An 18694-nucleotide genomic window follows, 5' to 3' on the forward strand; every position below is an offset into this window, starting at 1 on the left:
GGTTTTTTTTCCACTTCTAAAATGTTGTAGAACACTCTAGGCCCCAACAGCTTTTCAGAGTAGTTTGAGTAATGTAGTCTGTAGTGGCAGTGAGAAAACAGGTAATGTAGTTGCTGAAAAGGCTCTCGTGGAGAATGAAATGTGAACATGTTGCCTTTGTATTTAATAGGAGCAGTTACTGGAACATAAAGGTGAAGATGGATGGAATCAGCTCTTTGATATGATTCAGACAGAACTCTATGCGAGACCAGATGATGTCTACCTGAACATCAGACTGGTTGCTCTCTACCGTTCAAACAATAGGTTAAGAGATGCTGTGCTTCATTGTCAGGAGGCAGAGAAGAAAATACCAGTCGACTCAAGCTTGGAATGGTGTTCATGTGTCATAAAGACATTTGAGGTATTTAATCCTATTTTGATCCTGCCATCATCTCCCATACCCTTGAAACTGGTGTTATTCTCTTAGTAACGTTACAATGGCAGCTAATGCTCAAGTGACTTGATTCCTTCAAATGTGATGTTTGCCAAAACCAGTGATTTACTTGGCATTTTCTTCAATCTTATGGAGTTGTTTAGTTTCTAGCTGCAGTGCTAAGTTAGATACAGCAGCTCTGTCAGGGTGGAAATTGCTGAGGCAAATCGTTTATGGACTTTTGCTGCTGAAGAGTATGTTAATGTCTCACCTGGGAAACTGGATTATGCAGCAACGTGTTCTGGAGAAGCTCTTGCCTTCGTCGGAGGAGGGTGGTTCCTTATTCTCTGATGAACTTTATTCTTTAGGAATACCTTGAATCAGTTCGAGACTTGGAATGTGATAAAAATAATTGGAGAGCTATCAAGAAAGATCATCTGCTGGCCTATGCTAGCTTTGTTAAAATGACACTTGCTTCCAGAGATGTTCGAGAAAGCAGAGAGGCACTTGAAAGGTATTGTTTTAACTTTTCTGTTTTTTCAAAAAAAGAAAAGAAATTGAATATTTTTTTTCTGGGTCACAGAACATCTAGCAGACATAATTTTCACTGAGTAGCCATTTTGTGAATTGGAGGGGAGTTCCTCTGTAGTAGCCAAAAATGTTACTAGGCTTGATCTCCAAGCTATGTGTCTGCCTGAGCTACAAGCCTTAGAGACGACTCAGTGATAGTCTGTGCCAGTTATCTTTTTTCACTGCAGCATGAGAGTGTTGTTCTTGACTTCAGCTGGTTTACATTTCACAGGCACTTGTGGGTCAGCTTTGTCCTGGTCAAGTCAATACAACGCATACTGAAACAACGAACAATTTTACGTGTCTAGTGTAAATGGGAGATAGGAAGCCACCTGCATTCTCCTTGAGGGAAAACTGATAGGGTCAGCTAATCCAGCTGACTGCAGCCTGGGTCATGTGTGCCACAGCTGGAACAGTACGAAACAATGTTTGTAGCCAGTTAATTTAAGATTTGTGTTCCTTTATTTCCATTACTTTCTCTTCTGTACTGACTGCTATTGATTTCACTTCAATAAACAGTGTTCAGAGCTCTAGGAGCTCAAGACTGTTGTCCTGCTCTCTTGTGCAACTCAGGTTTAAGCTCCAGAGATGGCAGTAGCAGTTGAATTATCAAGTCACTTCATTCATGGCTAAATAACACTGGCCTGAAGCACGCGATAGATTTTATCAGGGCTCTGTTGAAAATGAATTTTGTCTCCGTTCTAGTTTTGATCGTGTGCTTCACTCTGTGAAACCATATGTGAATGGACCTGATGAGCTGTCTCGTACCTTCCTTGAAATGAAAGGACACTTCTACATGCATGCTGGAACTTTCCTGCTGAAAATGGCCCAGAACAGTGAGGCGCAGTGGAGAGATGCGTGTGAACTTGCAGCATTGTGTTATCTGAAAAGTTTCTATGTGAGTCACTGCTCAGTTTGTGCTTGTAGTTGTTGCGGTTCTTGAACGCTCTCGCTGTCCATGCACTGAACACCTGTATTCCAAGATTAACTGCTGTTTTTAAGGCTGTCTCCTCACCAAATCTTCCTCTTCCACAACTCTGTAAAAGATTTCAGCTGATGTGAAGAAGGTTCTCTTCAACTGTTTCACTTGTCAGAAGTAAGATGACTCTTAGGAGTGTATTTCCTGCAGGGTCTGCCCTTTTCTGTAACCAGCTAAAATAACTGATATCAGGGTTATTGGTGTGGGAGAGAGGGGGATGACCTGAGTAGCTCTCACACACTTACTGCATAGACAGCAGAGCTGGATCAAGCTTGTGTGCTCTTGAAGGTATTTGCAGTTGGTTGATGACTCACCTAGTGTCTTGTTGAGGAAAGAAACAGCCTTGTTTTCTAACTTTTAAGGCTAACTGAAGTGATTTCCTTTTTGTTGTGAAGAAGCTGTAACAATTCTTTCTTCCACAGGTACCTAAACCAAAGTCAAAACTAATAAAAGGAGATCCTGCTGGGCAAGATATGCTGGAAATGTTGGCCTGTGACCGAAAAAGCCAGTCTGGTAATAAAAATTAATCATTACAAATGTTGCATAGTTCCATCTTAGTTTTATGAATAGTTGATTTCAGAGTTCATGTCTTGTTAAAGAACACGTTTGGTGTCTTGAAATATGCTATAAAACTTTGTACATTTCGGCTACGTATGAAAAGCAAAAGAGCAGCTTAATCCTGACATGTAATGGACTTTTTATCTCCAGGACATTAAGATAGAATTTAACTTTTAATGTCTCTTAGACTGCTGGTTTCTGCCTGCTAATATACTGTTTGCAAGCAGTGCTGGTCCCAAGTACAAAAGAAAATATTGCTCTTTCTCTGTCACTTTTGTTCCCTTCCCTGTTGCAACAGGTTTGCTGCTGTTTTGTTTTGTTTTGTTGTTTTTTTAAAGCAGAGGCAGTCTTTTTCAGTCTTTGCTATCATTTGGGCTCTAGGTGAAAACAAAGAAAACACCAGGCATCAGGCTGAATTCATCCTGAATAGATGAGATTGACAGCTGCTTATTTTGAAGACCACTGTAGAGCTCATTATAATAAAAATACATAGTAATTTTGGAGATCTGGATTTTAAAATGCTTTGGGACTGCTGTCAGCCCATATACTAAAACACTGGCTTCATTCTAGGGAGAGTGTAACTTAGAAATCTGTAAATATCATAAGGGGAAATCTTGCTTCCCAGCCTCAGGTAGCAAAAGCAACCCACTGCATCAAATACTGTTGAGTGTTCTTCTGTGACATTGTGTTTTCTAGGCCACATGTTGCTGAACTTAAGCCACGGCAAGGAAGACTTTTTGAAAGAGATTGTGGAATCTTTTGCAAACAAAAGTGGTTTATTTACGTTGTTTGAAAGCCTGTTTGGGAGTGGAGCTTCTAGAGAGAGATCTTTCCTTGGCACAGATGATGTGGGAAATGTCAGTACACAAGCACCAGTTCAAGGAGAGCTGAGTAAATACGACATTGGTAAGAGATGTTACTGAAACTCACTATCAACGTGACTGTGTTAGAGGTTCTTGTACAAATGCATCATTTGCAACAAAAGACAAGTGTCTGTAATAGCTGCTCAGCGTTGCTCTCATCAGAGAGTGATTTGTAAGGTTTCACTTTCAGCTGTAGCTGAGAGGCAGTGTCATCATGCCAGGTTCTGAAGAATTTCTCACACACTTCCTGCTTCCACACTGTTGTCTTCTGGTCTGTTCTGATTCATTTCTAGTTGCAGCTGCCTGTTTAGCTTTTCGTGTTTGTACACCTGTTAGTGCTAATAGGAAGGCACATACTTCTTCATGTGTAATCTATGAACACAGCTTACAATAAAGGGTTCCATAAAAATGAAATAATTCCAGGACGAGTTGTGAGCTAGTGAACTCTTTCCGTTTTTAAGCTTAACTTGATGATGAGGGCTTGCTTTGAATTTGGGTGTAGCAAGAGTAGAATGCTAGTAGTCTTCTGCTTAGCTATTAGGGGTCAAAAATATATGTAGACCATTCAAACTAAAAGTACCGATCAGAGTGCAAAGCAATAAGGCTTATGGCCTTTCTCTTTCTGAATATATATGTATTTTACATATTAAAATAAAAGTTTATGCTATTATGGTCTCTCTGAAGAAGTTTGTTCATCATGTTTTTAAGTACAAAATTAAAAAAGAAAAAAACCAAACACTTATTGCACATAGGCTAAAGATTAACCCCGTTAGGGAAGTATTATATTATCTCCATTTTTTTGCTTTGCCAGAAAAGGTGAAGTATTAATATACTTTGCTTGTGCACTTTTAGGAAATAGATATTCTTGTTGGGTTGTTTTTTTAAAGTTATTTATGTAATATAAACTGGAGCAGGAATCACTTGAAGAAAGCTACATCTTACTTGAACATTGTTGGTTCCAGCTTGTTGGACAGAGGCAAACAGGTGGGAGGAGGTTGCTGGGGAAGCCCTTCCATGGGAGAAATATTGAGAGCTCCTTCTCAAAACCCAGCTTTCAGATACAGGTCTTCCTAACCAGGACGCAGATCCTAGCATCTTACAACCTTTGTTTTTGCACAGGTGCTGTTCGAATGCACAGTGGCAGCCTCCAGCACCTCGTTTGGCTTGGCTTGCAGTGGAATTCTATGTCAGCGTTATTCCCGCTGCGCAAAGTATTAAAACAGCTTTTTCACTTGCCACAAGAAACATCAAGACTTGAAACAGATGCTCCTGAATCCATTTGCCTGCTGGACCTGGAAGTAAGCAAACTTTCCCAGTTCTTAAATGCATTTAACTGCAAGGTTTTGGGTACCTAATGCTTTGTTTGTTTATTCTTACACAAACAGGTTTTTTTACTTGGAATGGTGTTCACCAGCAACTTACAATTGCAAGAGAAGTTTAATACTCACTACGGCACACATCAGCCTCCATTCTTACCATTGCTGCTGTGCAAACAGTACTGTACTGAGAAGCAGAGATCCTGGTGGGATGCAGTTCGTACTCTGATGCAGAAAAAAACAACGTAAGGCTTCTTCAGTTTGGAAATACTTGAACCAAACTTGTAGACAGCTTCTGAATTGATTCCCATAGGTTGTGTAAAACGAGTTCCTTTTGTTTGACGTAGTTTGAGCATTAAAGGTTTGCTGCTGTAGGGGTGAGATGCTTGAGAACTTTCTAAAAAGGGCTTTACGTTTCTAATATTGTATTTGTCAAGAGCCAGCTTAGGACTAAAACTGCTTGTTGTATTCATCAAACAAATAATGTGTGAACAGATTAAAAGAGAGGGACTAATAATTGAAGAATATTTCTTCTGATATTCAGGCCAGGCTCAGCAGCAAAACTGAAGCTTCTTGTACAGCATGGATTAAGTACTCTGCGAGCCCTGGAGAAGCACGGCCTTCAGCCTGCCTTAATTATCCACTGGGCAAGAAGCCTGCAAAAAACAGTAAGTGAAGATTATTTGTGAATAAGTACCATCTGTTTTTCTCTAATTCTGCAAACTTACCTGACTAAATAAAATCAGATGAGAATGTGGTATGGAGAGCTGCTGCTAATTTTGATAGGATGACTAGAGCAACTAATTTATCTGACAAGTTCTCTCTCCCTCACTACTCTCTTACCAACGCAGTTAAAAATAATGTATTTTCTACCTGTGTGTTCCTTTCTGTGACTTCCTGAAATACATCACAAGCATCAGAGAAAAATTCTTGAAACTTGTCAAGAAAACAACTGCATCAGAGAAGAAAAAGTATGAATAAAAAAGTGTGTATAACATTTCATTTGAATTTTCTGCAATAGTTTCAATTTCTCCAACAGGGCACAAGCCTTAACTCCTTCTACGACCAGAAAGAATATATTGGAAGAAGTGTCTACTATTGGAAGAAAACTTTGCTTTCTTTGAAAATGATCAAAAAGCTCAAAAGTATTCCTGAGCCTACTGATCCTCTGTTCAACCATTTCCATAGTGTGGACATTCAGGTACAGATTGATTATTGAAAGATGAGAGTAAGAGGGGTTTTATGTCACAATCTTACATGTAAATTGGTTGTGGGTTTTTTTATAGTGTTTTTGGGTTGTTTTCTTTTTGTGGTTCGGTTGGTTTTGTGTGTTGTTAGGGTTTGTTTTTTTGTCCTTGTATTGCTAATGCTAAGATTTGGTAGTATCTTTCTGTTGAACTGTTCAGCTTTAAAACTATCAGAGTGGAAGACGCTGAACTCCCTTAGTACCAGCTTTATTGAAAAGCTGTTTTTCTGTATGGCAGGAAAACTAGTAATATTATTAACCTCCTCCTGTCTGATTGCTTACTGGATGTTTGCAGTTACTGACTGTTCCAAGTGTCCACATGCACATCACGTGTGACTTGTCTTTTGCTTTGGCTGTAGGTCTTTCAGGTGGCAGCCTATGAAGAAGAGGCACATATAGCATTTGCAATGTTGGACGCGGTTGAAGGCAGAACTGATGATGCTTTATTAGCATTTGAAGCTGTTAAGAACGTGGTTTCATACTGGAATCTTGCCATAGTAAGTCTGTAAATTGCATTACCTGAAAATGCTTTTCTTTTGCTTGCATTCTGACCAATTCTTATTGATCAATATGCTGTTGCGTAGCTTTGCCAAAGAAAGGCAGAGGAGATGGAGAGCGATGATATGTTGCCAGAAGAACAAGAAGAACACAAAGCCTATCTTCTTAAAAGAAAGCATTACCTGATGAAGATCATCGATGAAAGCTCCTCTGATCCATCAGTAGCTGACAAAGTAAGTAATTCCTGCTTAACATCTTGTGTGGAGAGATGGAGTGGTTTAGCTTACTGGTGCAAAATGAGACAATTGGCTTTCAAGTCAGACTTCTCAAAACAGATTTTGCTTCATGACAAGTTAGGCTTATGGTGTTTCATCAAGGCAAATGAATGTCTTTGCTCCAGTATGTGGTCTATCCTGGGAAGGTTCTGTGAAGGTATCAGATTCTGAAATGTTTTTGATTCTCTGTAGATGACGGCTTTTGTGTAAACAAATAGCTTGTGCTCAGTGTCTTTGTGAGGTTGATAGTTTCCAGATAGAATTAATGCTTGTGTGAATTGTCCTCTGACCTTAATTGTAACAGATGTAGGGCTTTCCTGCGAAGGAAAGAACAGCAAAAAAAGCCTAGAATTTCTGTAGTGAAAGCCTTGTGTACTGTTCAGCCATAGATGAGAACACAGTCTCTTCCTCAGATCCAGAATTGCAATCATGCCTTGTGTTTCCAATTTTTAGCTGCCAGTATCTATTGAAACTGTAACGGAAATGCTGAATGCAGTGAGCCAGGAGCTTGGGGAGAATGATGAAGAGGGAAGTTTTGCCTCCGGAAACGTCTCCCAAGCTGCACATCTGGAAGTAAAACATTCAATTCCATCACCTAAGAAATTAGGTGTAAATACCTACAAGGTATATTAGCCAATTACTCTTCTAGGGATGTGTTACATTAGTATAAAAAACTGAAGTTCTATAATAAGCTTTGTTTTTTTCCAGTTTTCTCCTAAAACTCTTCCTCAGTGGGCAGAAGATCTTACCTCCTTACTTCGGGTGCTCTGTCAGCAAGTGGAAGCTTTAAAGGTAAACAACTTTGGAGGAGGTAATGCTTCTAAGGACTGCCTGTTCAGACAGTTTTGCTTTCTTCAGCTTAGCTATTGTCCTCTTTGGTTCTGGGCTTTTTATTTCTGGCTTCAGGGAACAATCTCAGTTGTGTACACCATAGGCAGATGGTGGATTATTGCAGCAGTTAACTTTTTTTTTCTTTGTCTCAGACCTTGAAGATGCTTTTAAAGAACAGGGGAGTAGGGATCATTCCTTAGGTTTCCTTCACATAGCTGTGTAATACGTTTATACTCTCTTAACTGAAACGCTTCTTGAATAGAATGAAATGCAGGAAATGAAACTCAACAGTTCCAACGTAAGTGTCTCATCTCATCGGTGGCCTGCTGAAAGCTATGGAACTGATCCTAAGCCAGATGGTTATCAGAGAGCACAAAATCTTCATGAAGCTCCTTTAACGGGTAAGTTAAGGCTGAATTTTGGTTAGACACTTAGTTGTACTGAGTAGGACTTCTTAAAATCTTTCTGCAGTGTTGTTTGACGAATGAGCAGAACTGATCCTCGGGGGATGTTAATTGAAATCAGTATCACAAATTGGGTATAAATTCTTTTCTTGGTGTTCATTTTCAGTTGCTACCACTGGCCCATCTGTGTACTATAGCCAGTCACCTGCTTGTAACTCACAGTATCTTCTAAGAACTGCTGCAACCAATGTAACACCAACAAAGGTGAGGACAAATGTATCTGCTCAAGCAATTTCGACTGACTTATTGAAAACGACTGGTTTTGATTGTGGGTGTAGTTGGATAGAAGTACTGCAGTTCCCTAGGTAGCATTTAGTAAACTTGAGCTCTGCTGGAGACAGGCAGAAAGATCCATTATCAGCTCTTGTTTGCGATGTGTGGTTTGGGAGAAACAGCCAGCAAAATGTTTTTAACGTGCCGAATATATGTTCTCTGCTCTGTGTCTGTCACGTTCTTTTCCCCAAAACAGCCTGGGAACTTGGTGGTTTTTACTCCATTTTTTGTTTGTTTTCTACTAGCAATAATGAGTCCGTTCAGCTTACGCTTCCCTTCAGTCCACGTTTTCAGATACCATTCAAGTTTTGAACCATTCAGGATTTTAGTTTAAACGGATTAGAGTCAAAATGTAATTGTAAAGCTCACCTTGTTATTAAGAGTACGTGTTGGGTGGGCTTTAGCAGCCTGAGACCTTTTTCTCCTTTTCCACAACCAAGTGCCTGTGTTTTTTCTTTAGGCGCCTGTCTACGGCATGAACAGACTTGCACCTCAGCAACATATATATGCTTATCAACAGCCGATCCACACCCCACCTCTGCAGAACACTTGTGCCGGTGTGTTTCCTCAGGACATCTATGCTGCACCTTTGCGTTTTGATGCTCCTGCTGCTGGAATCATTTCACCTCGTGGAGGCGATGATTACTACAACTACGGTGTTCCACAGGCGAGCACCAATCCACCGCTACCTGAACCAGGCTATTTTACAAAGCCTTCGGTTGCACCCGCGACTTTAAAACCTGCAGAATCCAAAGGGGTAGAATTTTCAAAAGCTAAATTTGGGCAGCCGGGAGCAGCTGAAGGGTCAAAGCCGCCTCAGCCAACAACCTTGAAATTCAACACTAACTTCAAATCTAATGATGGGGACTTCACCTTTTCTTCTCCTGTAGCTGCCACACAGCCTGCTAATGGAGCTTTCAACAGCAGTGAACGCCTTTTGAAGCTTTTAACATCAGACAAACCTTTACAAGATGAGAGGTGCATTGAACAAAAAGGAGTTAACAGTCACACAAATGGCCAAAGAAATGTCTTCAGTTTCAGTAATAAGCATACTTCAGGTGTCTCTCTTACAGAAAGCGTGGGACAAAATGCGCATAAAAACCTGTCTTTTGAAAAGAGTGAAATGTTTAACTTCCAAGAACCAAGCAAGCAATTATTTATGACTTCAAATTCCGACTTGGCCAATAGAAGTCATGAAACAGAGGGAGGAAGCACCCATGGTGGTGATGAGGATGATGATGGACCTCATTTTGAACCTGTGGTGCCACTCCCTGACAAGATTGAGGTAAAGACAGGCGAGGAAGATGAAGAAGAGTTCTTCTGCAACAGAGCTAAACTGTTCCGGTTTGATGCAGAATCTAAAGAATGGAAAGAAAGAGGTATTGGAAATGTGAAAATACTGAAACACAAAGTATCTGGCAAATTCCGTCTCTTAATGAGAAGGGACCAAGTTCTAAAAATCTGTGCAAATCACTACATAAATACTGATATGAAATTAACTCCAAATGCTGGATCAGATAGATCATTTGTATGGCATGCTTTAGATTATGCAGATGAGCTGCCAAAGCCGGAGCAGCTTGCAATTCGATTTAAAACACCAGAGGAAGCAATGCTTTTCAAAAGTAAGTTTGAGGAGTGTCAGAATGTGTTAAAAACATCAGGATCAAGTGCTGATGCATCCTTGACTCAGAGCACTGGAACTGCTAAAGAGGCAACAAGTCAAGATACCAAGGAGTCTTGCGGGTCGACATTAGGGATCTTGAACTCCGTATTTCGGTTCTCAAAAGATAGTGTGACCAGCGAATCTGACAGCAAAGGCAGTTTTACGTCAACGTCAACCGCCCCTACCACTTTTTCATTTGGAAAGGAAGCCATACAAACCTATTCCTCTGGCGGATTTGGACAGTCTCCCTTGAAGAAGAATCAGTGGGAGTGTAAAGTATGCTTAGTTCCGAACGAAGCAACTGCTAAGAACTGTGTCTCATGCCAAAGCCCAAATCCAGATGCATGGGACACACATGGCATCCCAGTAAGTGAATCTGCTGCAAGTTTCAAAGCCAGCAGTAGTGCCACACAGGACAAATTAGGATCTGCCTTTGCTAAAAAGGAAGGTCAGTGGGACTGTAGTTCAGTAAGAAATGAACCCACTGCCACAAAATGTGTTGCCTGCCAGAATCCAAGCAAAACTAATTCAGAAGTATCTCCTCAACAATTTTCCTTTAAACTGGAACGACTAGATGCTCCAAAGACCACTCAGAATGACTTGGGAACTGCTTTTTCACTGAAAGGTCAGTGGAACTGCTCTGTATGCCTCACCCAGAACGAAGCAAATGATGAAAACTGTCGTTCTTGTCAGAGTCCTAACTCTCAAGGTCAACCACATGTGCCAGTATCTGCTGTTCAGGCGCTTCCTGCTCCCAGCTTTGGTTCTGCTACTGACGCAAGTAAACCTCAGAAGAATGCATTTGCAGAGCTTTTTGCTAAAAAGGAAGGACAGTGGGATTGTAATACTTGTTTTGTAAGGAACGAAGGTTCCTCACCAGCTTGTGTAGCTTGCCAAACACCAAATCCATCTAGTAAGCCTACCAGTGATGTTTCATTGTTGACTTCTGACTTGAAAAGTAAATCATCTGAACCTGTTGGAGGACAACCGGGAACGGGTTTTAAGTGTGAATTCTTAGGAAAAAGCTTTAAGTTTGGTCATGCTGATCAAGGGAAAACACCAGCATTTACATTTCAGAATCTTGGAGATGCTGAAGCAAAACCTGCAAAGGAAGGATTCAACTTTTCAATGTTGGTGCCTCCAGGTGGATTTAAATTTGGCATCCAGGAATCCAATAAAAATACTAGTAAGAAAGATGATCCACCCAAGGAGTGTACAACAGACTTGAAAAACATTGACGAAAAAGACAAAAATGAACTGCCTTCAAGTAGTGGAGTTACACTCCAATCTGAGGAAACAGCAGACAAGGACAAGGGTGAGTTTACTTTTGGCCAAAACAGCAGTAGTACTTTCACTTTTGCTGATCTTGCAAAAAGTACCCCCAGTGAAGGCTTTCAGTTTGGCAAAAAAGATCCTAACTTTGAAGGCTTCTCAGGTGCAGGTGAACAGCTGTTTTCTTCAAAGGTTTCTCAGACTGGTCACAGAGCAAGCACCTCTGCTGATCCTGGTGAGAAGGATGACGATGTGTACAGGACTGAGGACAGTGATGATATTCATTTTGAACCGATAGTTCAGATGCCTGAAAAAGTAGAACCGTTTACAGGAGAGGAGGATGAGAAAGTGCTGTACTCCCAAAGAGTGAAGCTATTCAGGTTTGATCCAGAAACAAGCCAGTGGAAAGAACGTGGGGTGGGCAACCTGAAGATTCTTAAAAATGAAGTGAATGGCAAAGTAAGGATACTAATGCGACGCGAGCAGGTACTGAAGGTATGTGCAAATCACTGGATCACAACAACTATGAACTTGAAACAGCTGTCGGGCTCAGACAAAGCATGGATGTGGATGGCCAGTGACTTCTCTGATGGCGATGCAAAGCTGGAACAGCTGGCAGCGAAGTTCAAAACACCAGAGCAGGCTGAGGAGTTCAAACAGAAGTTTGAAGAGTGTCAGAAGCTACTGCTAGATATACCACTGCAGACACCCCATAAACTTGTCGATACGGGCAGGACAGCTCAGCTTATACAGAAAGCAGAAGAAATGAAGACTGGCTTAAAAGATCTCAAAACGTTTCTGACGGATGACAAAACTAAACTAGCAGAAGAAGAAAACATAAGCTCTGCCTGTGCTGGTGGCACCTCTGATTCTGTTACAGAGCCACACGCTGAAGGTACTGGGCCTGCTGTGGAGTGGAGCAACTGTGAGTTGCGTGAGGAAGCGTTGGATGACAGCTTAAGTAGCTCTGTGTATGCATCACCTCTTGCAAGCAGCCCTGTAAGGAAAAATCTGTTTAGATTTGGAGAGTCTACAGCAGGCTTCAATTTCAGCTTTAAATCTGCCTTGAGTCCATCCAAATCTCCTGCCAAGCAGAACCAGAGTGGAACATCTGTGGGCACGGATGAAGATTCTGATCTTACTCAAGAGGAGGAGAGAGATGGGCAGTACTTCGAACCTGTAGTACCTCTGCCTGACCTTGTGGAAGTGACTAGTGGCGAGGAAAATGAGCAAGTTGTCTTCAGTCATAGAGCTAAACTCTATAGATACGACAAAGACACAAACCAATGGAAGGAGAGAGGTATTGGGGATATCAAGATACTGCAGAACTATGACAGCAAACAAGCACGCATAGTAATGAGAAGGGATCAGGTACTAAAACTCTGTGCCAACCACAGAATAACGCCAGATATGAATATGCAACAAATGAAAGGATCTGACAGAGTATGGGTGTGGACAGCATGTGATTTTGCAGACGGGGAAAGGAAAGTAGAGCTGCTAGCAGTGCGGTTCAAACTGCAGGATGTTGCAGACTCATTTAAGCAAACTTTCGATGAAGCAAAGCAAGCCCAAGAGAAAGGCACATTGATAACGCCTCACGTTTCTCGTACCAATACAGCAAAAGAATCTCCTTGTGGTAAGAACGCTGTAGCTGTACTGGAAGAAACCACCAGGGAAAGAACTGACCTCAGCCATGGTGATGATACTTCTGACACTGTTGTAGAAGCTTTAGAGGTATCGAGAAGTACCTCTGAAACGCCACCCAAAACAGTGGTTTCTCCTCCAAAGTTTGTATTTGGATCTGAATCTGTCAAGAGCATTTTCAGTAATGAGAAGTCAAAGACATTCACATTTGGAAATACTTCAGCCACCGGTTCCCTCTTTGGATTCAGCTTTAATCCTCCAAGAAAAAGCACAGATGATATTTCAGCATCTCAGAAAGCAGAACAGAAAAAAGTGGGAGTAGCTGAACCATCCAAAAGCTGCAGTGCATCTCAGAAGCCTTCAGACAGCAAGGCATCCAATGTGGCTCCCTCAGCACAAGATGGACCCTCCAACTTCTCATTTAAAATTCTGGAAAAAGGTGAGTGTTAATTGAACAAGGAGCTTATTCAAGTGTGCAACTCGTTAATGCCAGTCATTGTGTTATTTCTTCTGTCTTAATAATATGTAGTTTCTTTCAGTTTTAATGCCCATATGTGAATCTTCAAATTCTAGACTTTCAACTTGAGTGAATATTCAGGTTGCAGGTTATTTGCACATAAAGATACAAACATGCCTTGTACAGGATTTGGTGTTACTCTGTAGTGAGAGAGAATTGCCGGTAGGATTTTGGAATCTTGATGAGGTGCTGAAAATGTCAGGGTTAAGTGCTGAAAGTGCATTTTTTGAGTTGAACTGGTAATGTATGTGCACAGGCCTCGCTCTGACTGGTAAGCTATAGAACAGCACTTGTGCTTAAGCTTAAACTCAGTTATCTCTATGACTGTGTGGATGGGTATTCTGAAACTACACGCAGTACATTTGCTTGAAGACTTTCATGAGTGGTCTGTGCAATTCCTGATGCACAGTCTAGCTTTTCTTAGCTTGAAAAGAGATCCTGTGATTACATCCTCAGTTACACAGGCTCTGATACTAGCTGAAGGCTGAGCTTGCAGAAGCAGTGGCTGCCATGTGTTCACCGTCATGTGCTCAGGTATCTTTGTGCAATGACAGGGATTTGCTGGCGTTGTACTGATAGAGGACTTCATGCACTGCTTCCTACAATTGCAGGACTGTTTCAGCAGATGGTGCCTTTTAATATCTATAGCAGTCTCTGTCGTATGAAGGCAAGCTGTTTCTTAACTGTAATACACTAAGTGAGATGCTAGAGATGTTGACTGCAGTTTATTCATAGGGGTTGGATAAGCTTGTGTAGCATTCAGTGTGAGTTTTCCCACTGTGATGTGTAACTGTGGAATGCTTCCAGAACGTGGATAGGAATAAGGTTTGTTTTACCCCCTTGAAAATTTCAGTTAAACATTTCTCTCCACGCCATTTATTTTCTAGGATTTAATTTTAGCCTTTTTAAATCTAATCCAATGGCCTTTTGGACAAGCACGTCTTCCTTGCAAGCTGCTAGTCAAGGTATTTACACGCTGCACTGAATGTGTGATGAAAAACACTTGAGCAGGCACAGCCAGCAGGCGGCCTGTGGCAGAGCAGTTGGCTCCTAATCCTGACAGTTAACATGCATGCTGGAGGAGAGTGCTTCAGATTGTCTGAGTCCTGTGTTTGTGCTGCAGGAGAATGTCTGCAGCCTGTGATGTGTGAGCACAATGGATGGCCCTGTTTAGGCTTTGGCTTTGGTTTGCCTTCTGTTCTCAAGGTATTCAGAAATCTGCCTTGCGCTTCTCCTTCACAGTTTGACTGATCACGCATGCAGGATCCGCAAAATTCCTCCTTACTAAAGGAATTGTGTTCTGCTTTTATTACTCTTGAAGTGTGCATCTCTTCCTGCCTCAAGTCTTCCATGTTACTGATGTATACTTGAAGATTTCAAGGCATGTTGACTAGCAAAATTTGAATTTAGTATTGAATTTGTATTTAGCTCTGTTGGAAATATTGAATTCAATCTCCTGATTACCAGCCTTAACTTCTACATTTGTGCAGAGGAGTAGAAGTTCACAGTTATGTCAATTGTGTGTTACCCTGTCACTTCCATGTGTAAGGATTTCAGCTTTAGTGCTTTTCACTTCATGTGAAGCAGCTTTTTACTGACATTGAGAGGGAGTAAAAACAGACTGGTTCGATATTAAGTCTATCAGGTCTTTATGTCAAAGCTGAAGTAAAAGTGAAATGTTCCAACTGTTGTACATGATGTTGCTCTTTCTTTTGTTCCTTTTATCTACTAAGAATGTTTTGTTTGGGTTTTTTTTTTTTCCCCCTTGACTGGGAAGTTCTGTTATGACAAAACCAACCAAAACCAACAGTCTTTCAATATACTCTGTGCACCCGTGGCACTGCTTTAGTGGCAATCTATGAAGATAAATTCAAGCTGCTTGCAGCCTATATAAGTAAGAAAAATCAATTTTCTTGCAGGGAGGCTGAATGAGAACTGATGTAAGTGATCTAGCAAACGTCTTCCTCAGCCTTAATATTGTGAGGGTAAACACAGGTTTTAATCCTTACTGTTGCTGTTTTTGTCACTTCTTTGAGTAGATTTTGGGGCCACTGTGATCTTAATCAGCTTCTGGTCGATTTGTGGAGAGCTTAACCTGTGGGTTGATCTGAGCTGGCTTAGTGTGTTTCTAATGTGTTTCTTCTGTTCAGCTGCTTTGCACTAAGGTTCTGTTCAGCTTGTTCAGCTAGTTTGCACTGACTTCATCTGTGACGAACTGGTTGTGAACTTGCTTGACTGCTTAGCTGATCTGAGTGAATAAAGCACCTCCTTACAGGCAGCATACCTGCCTACTGCTGTAGCATGGTACTGGATGCCACCAATTCTGATTTAAACCAGCTTGTGTTACTTTGTATGTGTGTAAAGTTCTGAGAAAATATATTAAATCATCTCTAGCTTTTCCATCTTAAGAATTCAAGTGTGTTGTTCAGGAACCTCATTGTATATCTGCTTTGGATGTCAGCTCAGAAGAGCAATTGAGATCTGAAATGACCAAAAAGGATTACTTTATGGGACTGTAGAAGGAAACTGAAGCAGTTAACTTCTAATGGGAATCAGTCAATTGGCACAGAAGGGCTGGGAAAGGAATACTTAAAAGCACTGTTAAAATTGAACTGGTACTTAGAACTTCAGATACTGCCTTTTCTCTAGTACTACTCACATTGCTTTTACACTGCTGGAAGGAAGCAGTGGAAGCAGGAAAATCAGTGTTCCTTGGGAAGCAAGTAGTACTCTGGTTCCTGTCTGAAGCTTCAGGTTCCACTTTGGCCTTGTTGTGCCATCAAGTTGGCAAACAAGTTGTCATAAGAAGAAAATTGAGCTTCGAATTCTGCTGCGTAGCTTAATGCACACCTGAACTGGAGCATGTTATCATGTGGGCTGACTTTCTAAAGCAGTCAATCTATTAGAAACAGCCAGTATATGGATATTGATGTGCTTATGGGCTACTTATTATTAATAGTTAACCTGTGTGTTTCTCTTCCACTTTGACTTCTAAATTACAGATATAAACAAACAAAAAAACCAGACCACCTCCCATACAGGTGACCCTTAAACTGATACATCCTTCTTCTCTGCTTCCATTCTTGTACAACTTTACATCTTTAGATTTAACCTTTGATTGTCATGGTTATTCTGTTTGTACTCAAAAAGCTTCTTCATATTGAGAAAGGAAGAGAAGAAGTTACCTAATAAAATCAGTAGTGACGTGTTTCTTCTTGCTGTAAAAGCTAGTTAAGTTTCAGAAGGCTGAGAGCAGTGTTTTAGTTGCTTCTGTAGCACGGAACTACAAGATCATTCCTGTAACAAGTTTCACTAGTAGCAGTTATGGCAAAAAGTTGAGATGAGTTGGAAGCACGGATTTCCCAGAATTAATTTGAGATCAGTTCAGTTCAGTTGCTGTTTAGTATCGTCTGGAATTTCAAATGCTCCAAGCTCAGCAGTAGTACATGTTGCTGCAGACAGCTGTACATTTATTACTCTATTTTTCAGTGCTAGGTTTTGCTTCTCCTCTGTACATGATACCCATCTGGCTCTTCCCTGTAGCTGTATTGTGTTTGGCGTAAGGCCGTAAATAATTCTTGAACAATAGACAAATGCTGACCTGTTCTTGATCTAAGACTTAAATTTCAGAGGTCATAAGATCTGGTTGGGCATGCAGATTAGAACTTCTTACGTCGCAGCACGATCTGTAATTTTTTGCTAGTGTTCTCTAATTCTGGTAGTCATCCAGAGGGAGAAACAAGAAGAACGTAGGTTTCGTCTGTTTCTAGCTGTCAGAGTATTAATTCCTTTCTGTAACATGGGCAGTGGGAAGCTGATGTTGCTGCTGTTGTGAAATATGTAATTGTCATGTTTTGTTGTATTTCTGTACAAAGCTGAGAAGACAGCTGACCCCTCAGATGCTGCACCATGCGATGATGTTGTGATCGTGTACGAGCTCACACCTACCCCAGAGCAGAGAGCTCTCGCAGGCTTTCTTAAGCTCCCTTCAACCTTCTTCTGTTACAAGAATAAGCCTGGATATGTGAGTGAAGAGGATGATGGTAAGGAATGTCAAAGTTGATCTGAGTGTTGCATTTTTTGTAGGGCACGTGCATTGTACTAGAATCAACAGGCACTGATGTTGTTGATAGTGATGACAGCTGTCATCTTCCTTTTGGCCAATGACCCTCCGTCTCCCTTCCCCACCCTGCTTTGTGACACTCCTAACAAAACGAAGACGATGCTTGTTTTCTGACAGTGTGAAACCTGTGCCATGAATCTGGGCAGAGAAAGTGTCAGTAGTGTAAGAAGGCACTGGTACATAAATAAGAATTGGAAGCTTGCTTGCTGATATGTCGAGTTCTTGAAAGACTTGCAGAAGTCTTGTGTGCTTGACAAGGCTTGTGAGTCTGAAGGGCTTAACAAATGTAGACTTCTTTGTATTTGGAAGATCCCTGAGAACTCATACTTGTTTCGTGTGTTTTAAGATGAAGACTATGAAACAGCAGTTAAGAAACTTAATGGAAGGCTGTATCCCAGCAATGAAAAAGCAAGAAGGAAATGGCAAGGTATGTCTGCAAACACAGTGGTTGATCTTTAATTTCTTAGATGCTGAAGCTGAATCTCTAAATCTGGAGGACGCTAGAGTAGATAAGTGAATTAGAGTAGGTCTGTAAATGAGGTTTGCTTTCTTTGGCTGACTTTCTGTGTACTAAAAAAGGTGGCATATATTGAGCTACTAGAAATACAAGTAAGTGTCAAAGGAAGCTAGTAGTAGTAGTGGCAGTTGCAAGATTGCAATCATTATTGCATGGAGGCTCTTTGATACCACAGAAAACCACAGCAGGACAAATGTACAGTTCTTTAGCTCCCTTGTGACTGTGAATGAGTGACTTTTAAAAGAATGATGCTATTACCAAAGTTTTAAACTTCAGATGTTCTGAGTTCCATTAGGTTAGTTTATAATGTATATGTAGGAAGTGATCACAGTCTTCAGCTGTCTGAACAGCTGTTTTCCACTAATTTTTGTTCTTTGCAGTAGGCACTGCAGTCAAACAGGAATTGGAGAGGGAATGTGTTACTACTTCTGAAACCAAACCTCCTGAGAAGAAGGCTGGAGAAGAAACTCCGCAGGTCACTTCCCCATGTGTGTGTGGCATTGGTAGTAATGCGGAAGATGCCTGTCCAGAAGGCTCTCAGAAAGAAGCTGGCACTCAGAGAAAGAAAGTACGAGTCAAGTATCTATGAAAAGTTTTGGCAATAAATTTGCAGCATTATTCTTAGTCAGTTTTCACTTAGAGAGAAATTAAAAATTCAGCAAATTAAAAACTA

General features: G+C 41.0%; 1 protein-coding gene across 5 annotated transcripts in view; it reads left to right on the top strand.

Annotated features, from left to right (window-relative positions):
• The window catches only part of LOC128071743 (E3 SUMO-protein ligase RanBP2-like), a 28617-nt gene that overhangs the window by 4793 nt on the left and 5130 nt on the right, over positions 1–18694 (top strand). Inside the window, exons 5-24 of one of the 5 annotated variants that reach the window (XM_052664762.1) lie at positions 170–400; positions 781–926; positions 1688–1880; positions 2384–2474; positions 3216–3425; positions 4502–4680; positions 4768–4943; positions 5243–5366; positions 5738–5899; positions 6304–6441; positions 6529–6675; positions 7171–7341; positions 7426–7509; positions 7811–7949; positions 8119–8216; positions 8746–13303; positions 14269–14346; positions 17257–17424; positions 17851–17931; positions 18402–18589. In XM_052664762.1, coding sequence (XP_052520722.1) covers positions 170–400; positions 781–926; positions 1688–1880; positions 2384–2474; positions 3216–3425; positions 4502–4680; positions 4768–4943; positions 5243–5366; positions 5738–5899; positions 6304–6441; positions 6529–6675; positions 7171–7341; positions 7426–7509; positions 7811–7949; positions 8119–8216; positions 8746–13303; positions 14269–14346; positions 17257–17424; positions 17851–17931; positions 18402–18589 — 7362 coding nt within the window. Of the gene's footprint in view, positions 1–169; positions 401–780; positions 927–1687; positions 1881–2383; positions 2475–3215; positions 3426–4501; positions 4681–4767; positions 4944–5242; positions 5367–5737; positions 5900–6303; positions 6442–6528; positions 6676–7170; positions 7342–7402; positions 7510–7810; positions 7950–8118; positions 8217–8745; positions 13304–14268; positions 14347–17256; positions 17425–17850; positions 17932–18401; positions 18590–18694 lie in introns of those variants that run through there. The other 4 variants (XM_052664759.1, XM_052664757.1, XM_052664758.1 and 1 more) reach the window with 4 other exon arrangements.

Source organism: Tympanuchus pallidicinctus, unplaced genomic scaffold, assembly GCF_026119805.1.
Source record: "Tympanuchus pallidicinctus isolate F22 unplaced genomic scaffold, pur_lepc_1.0 scaffold6, whole genome shotgun sequence".
NCBI classification, from domain to species: domain Eukaryota; kingdom Metazoa; phylum Chordata; class Aves; order Galliformes; family Phasianidae; genus Tympanuchus; species Tympanuchus pallidicinctus.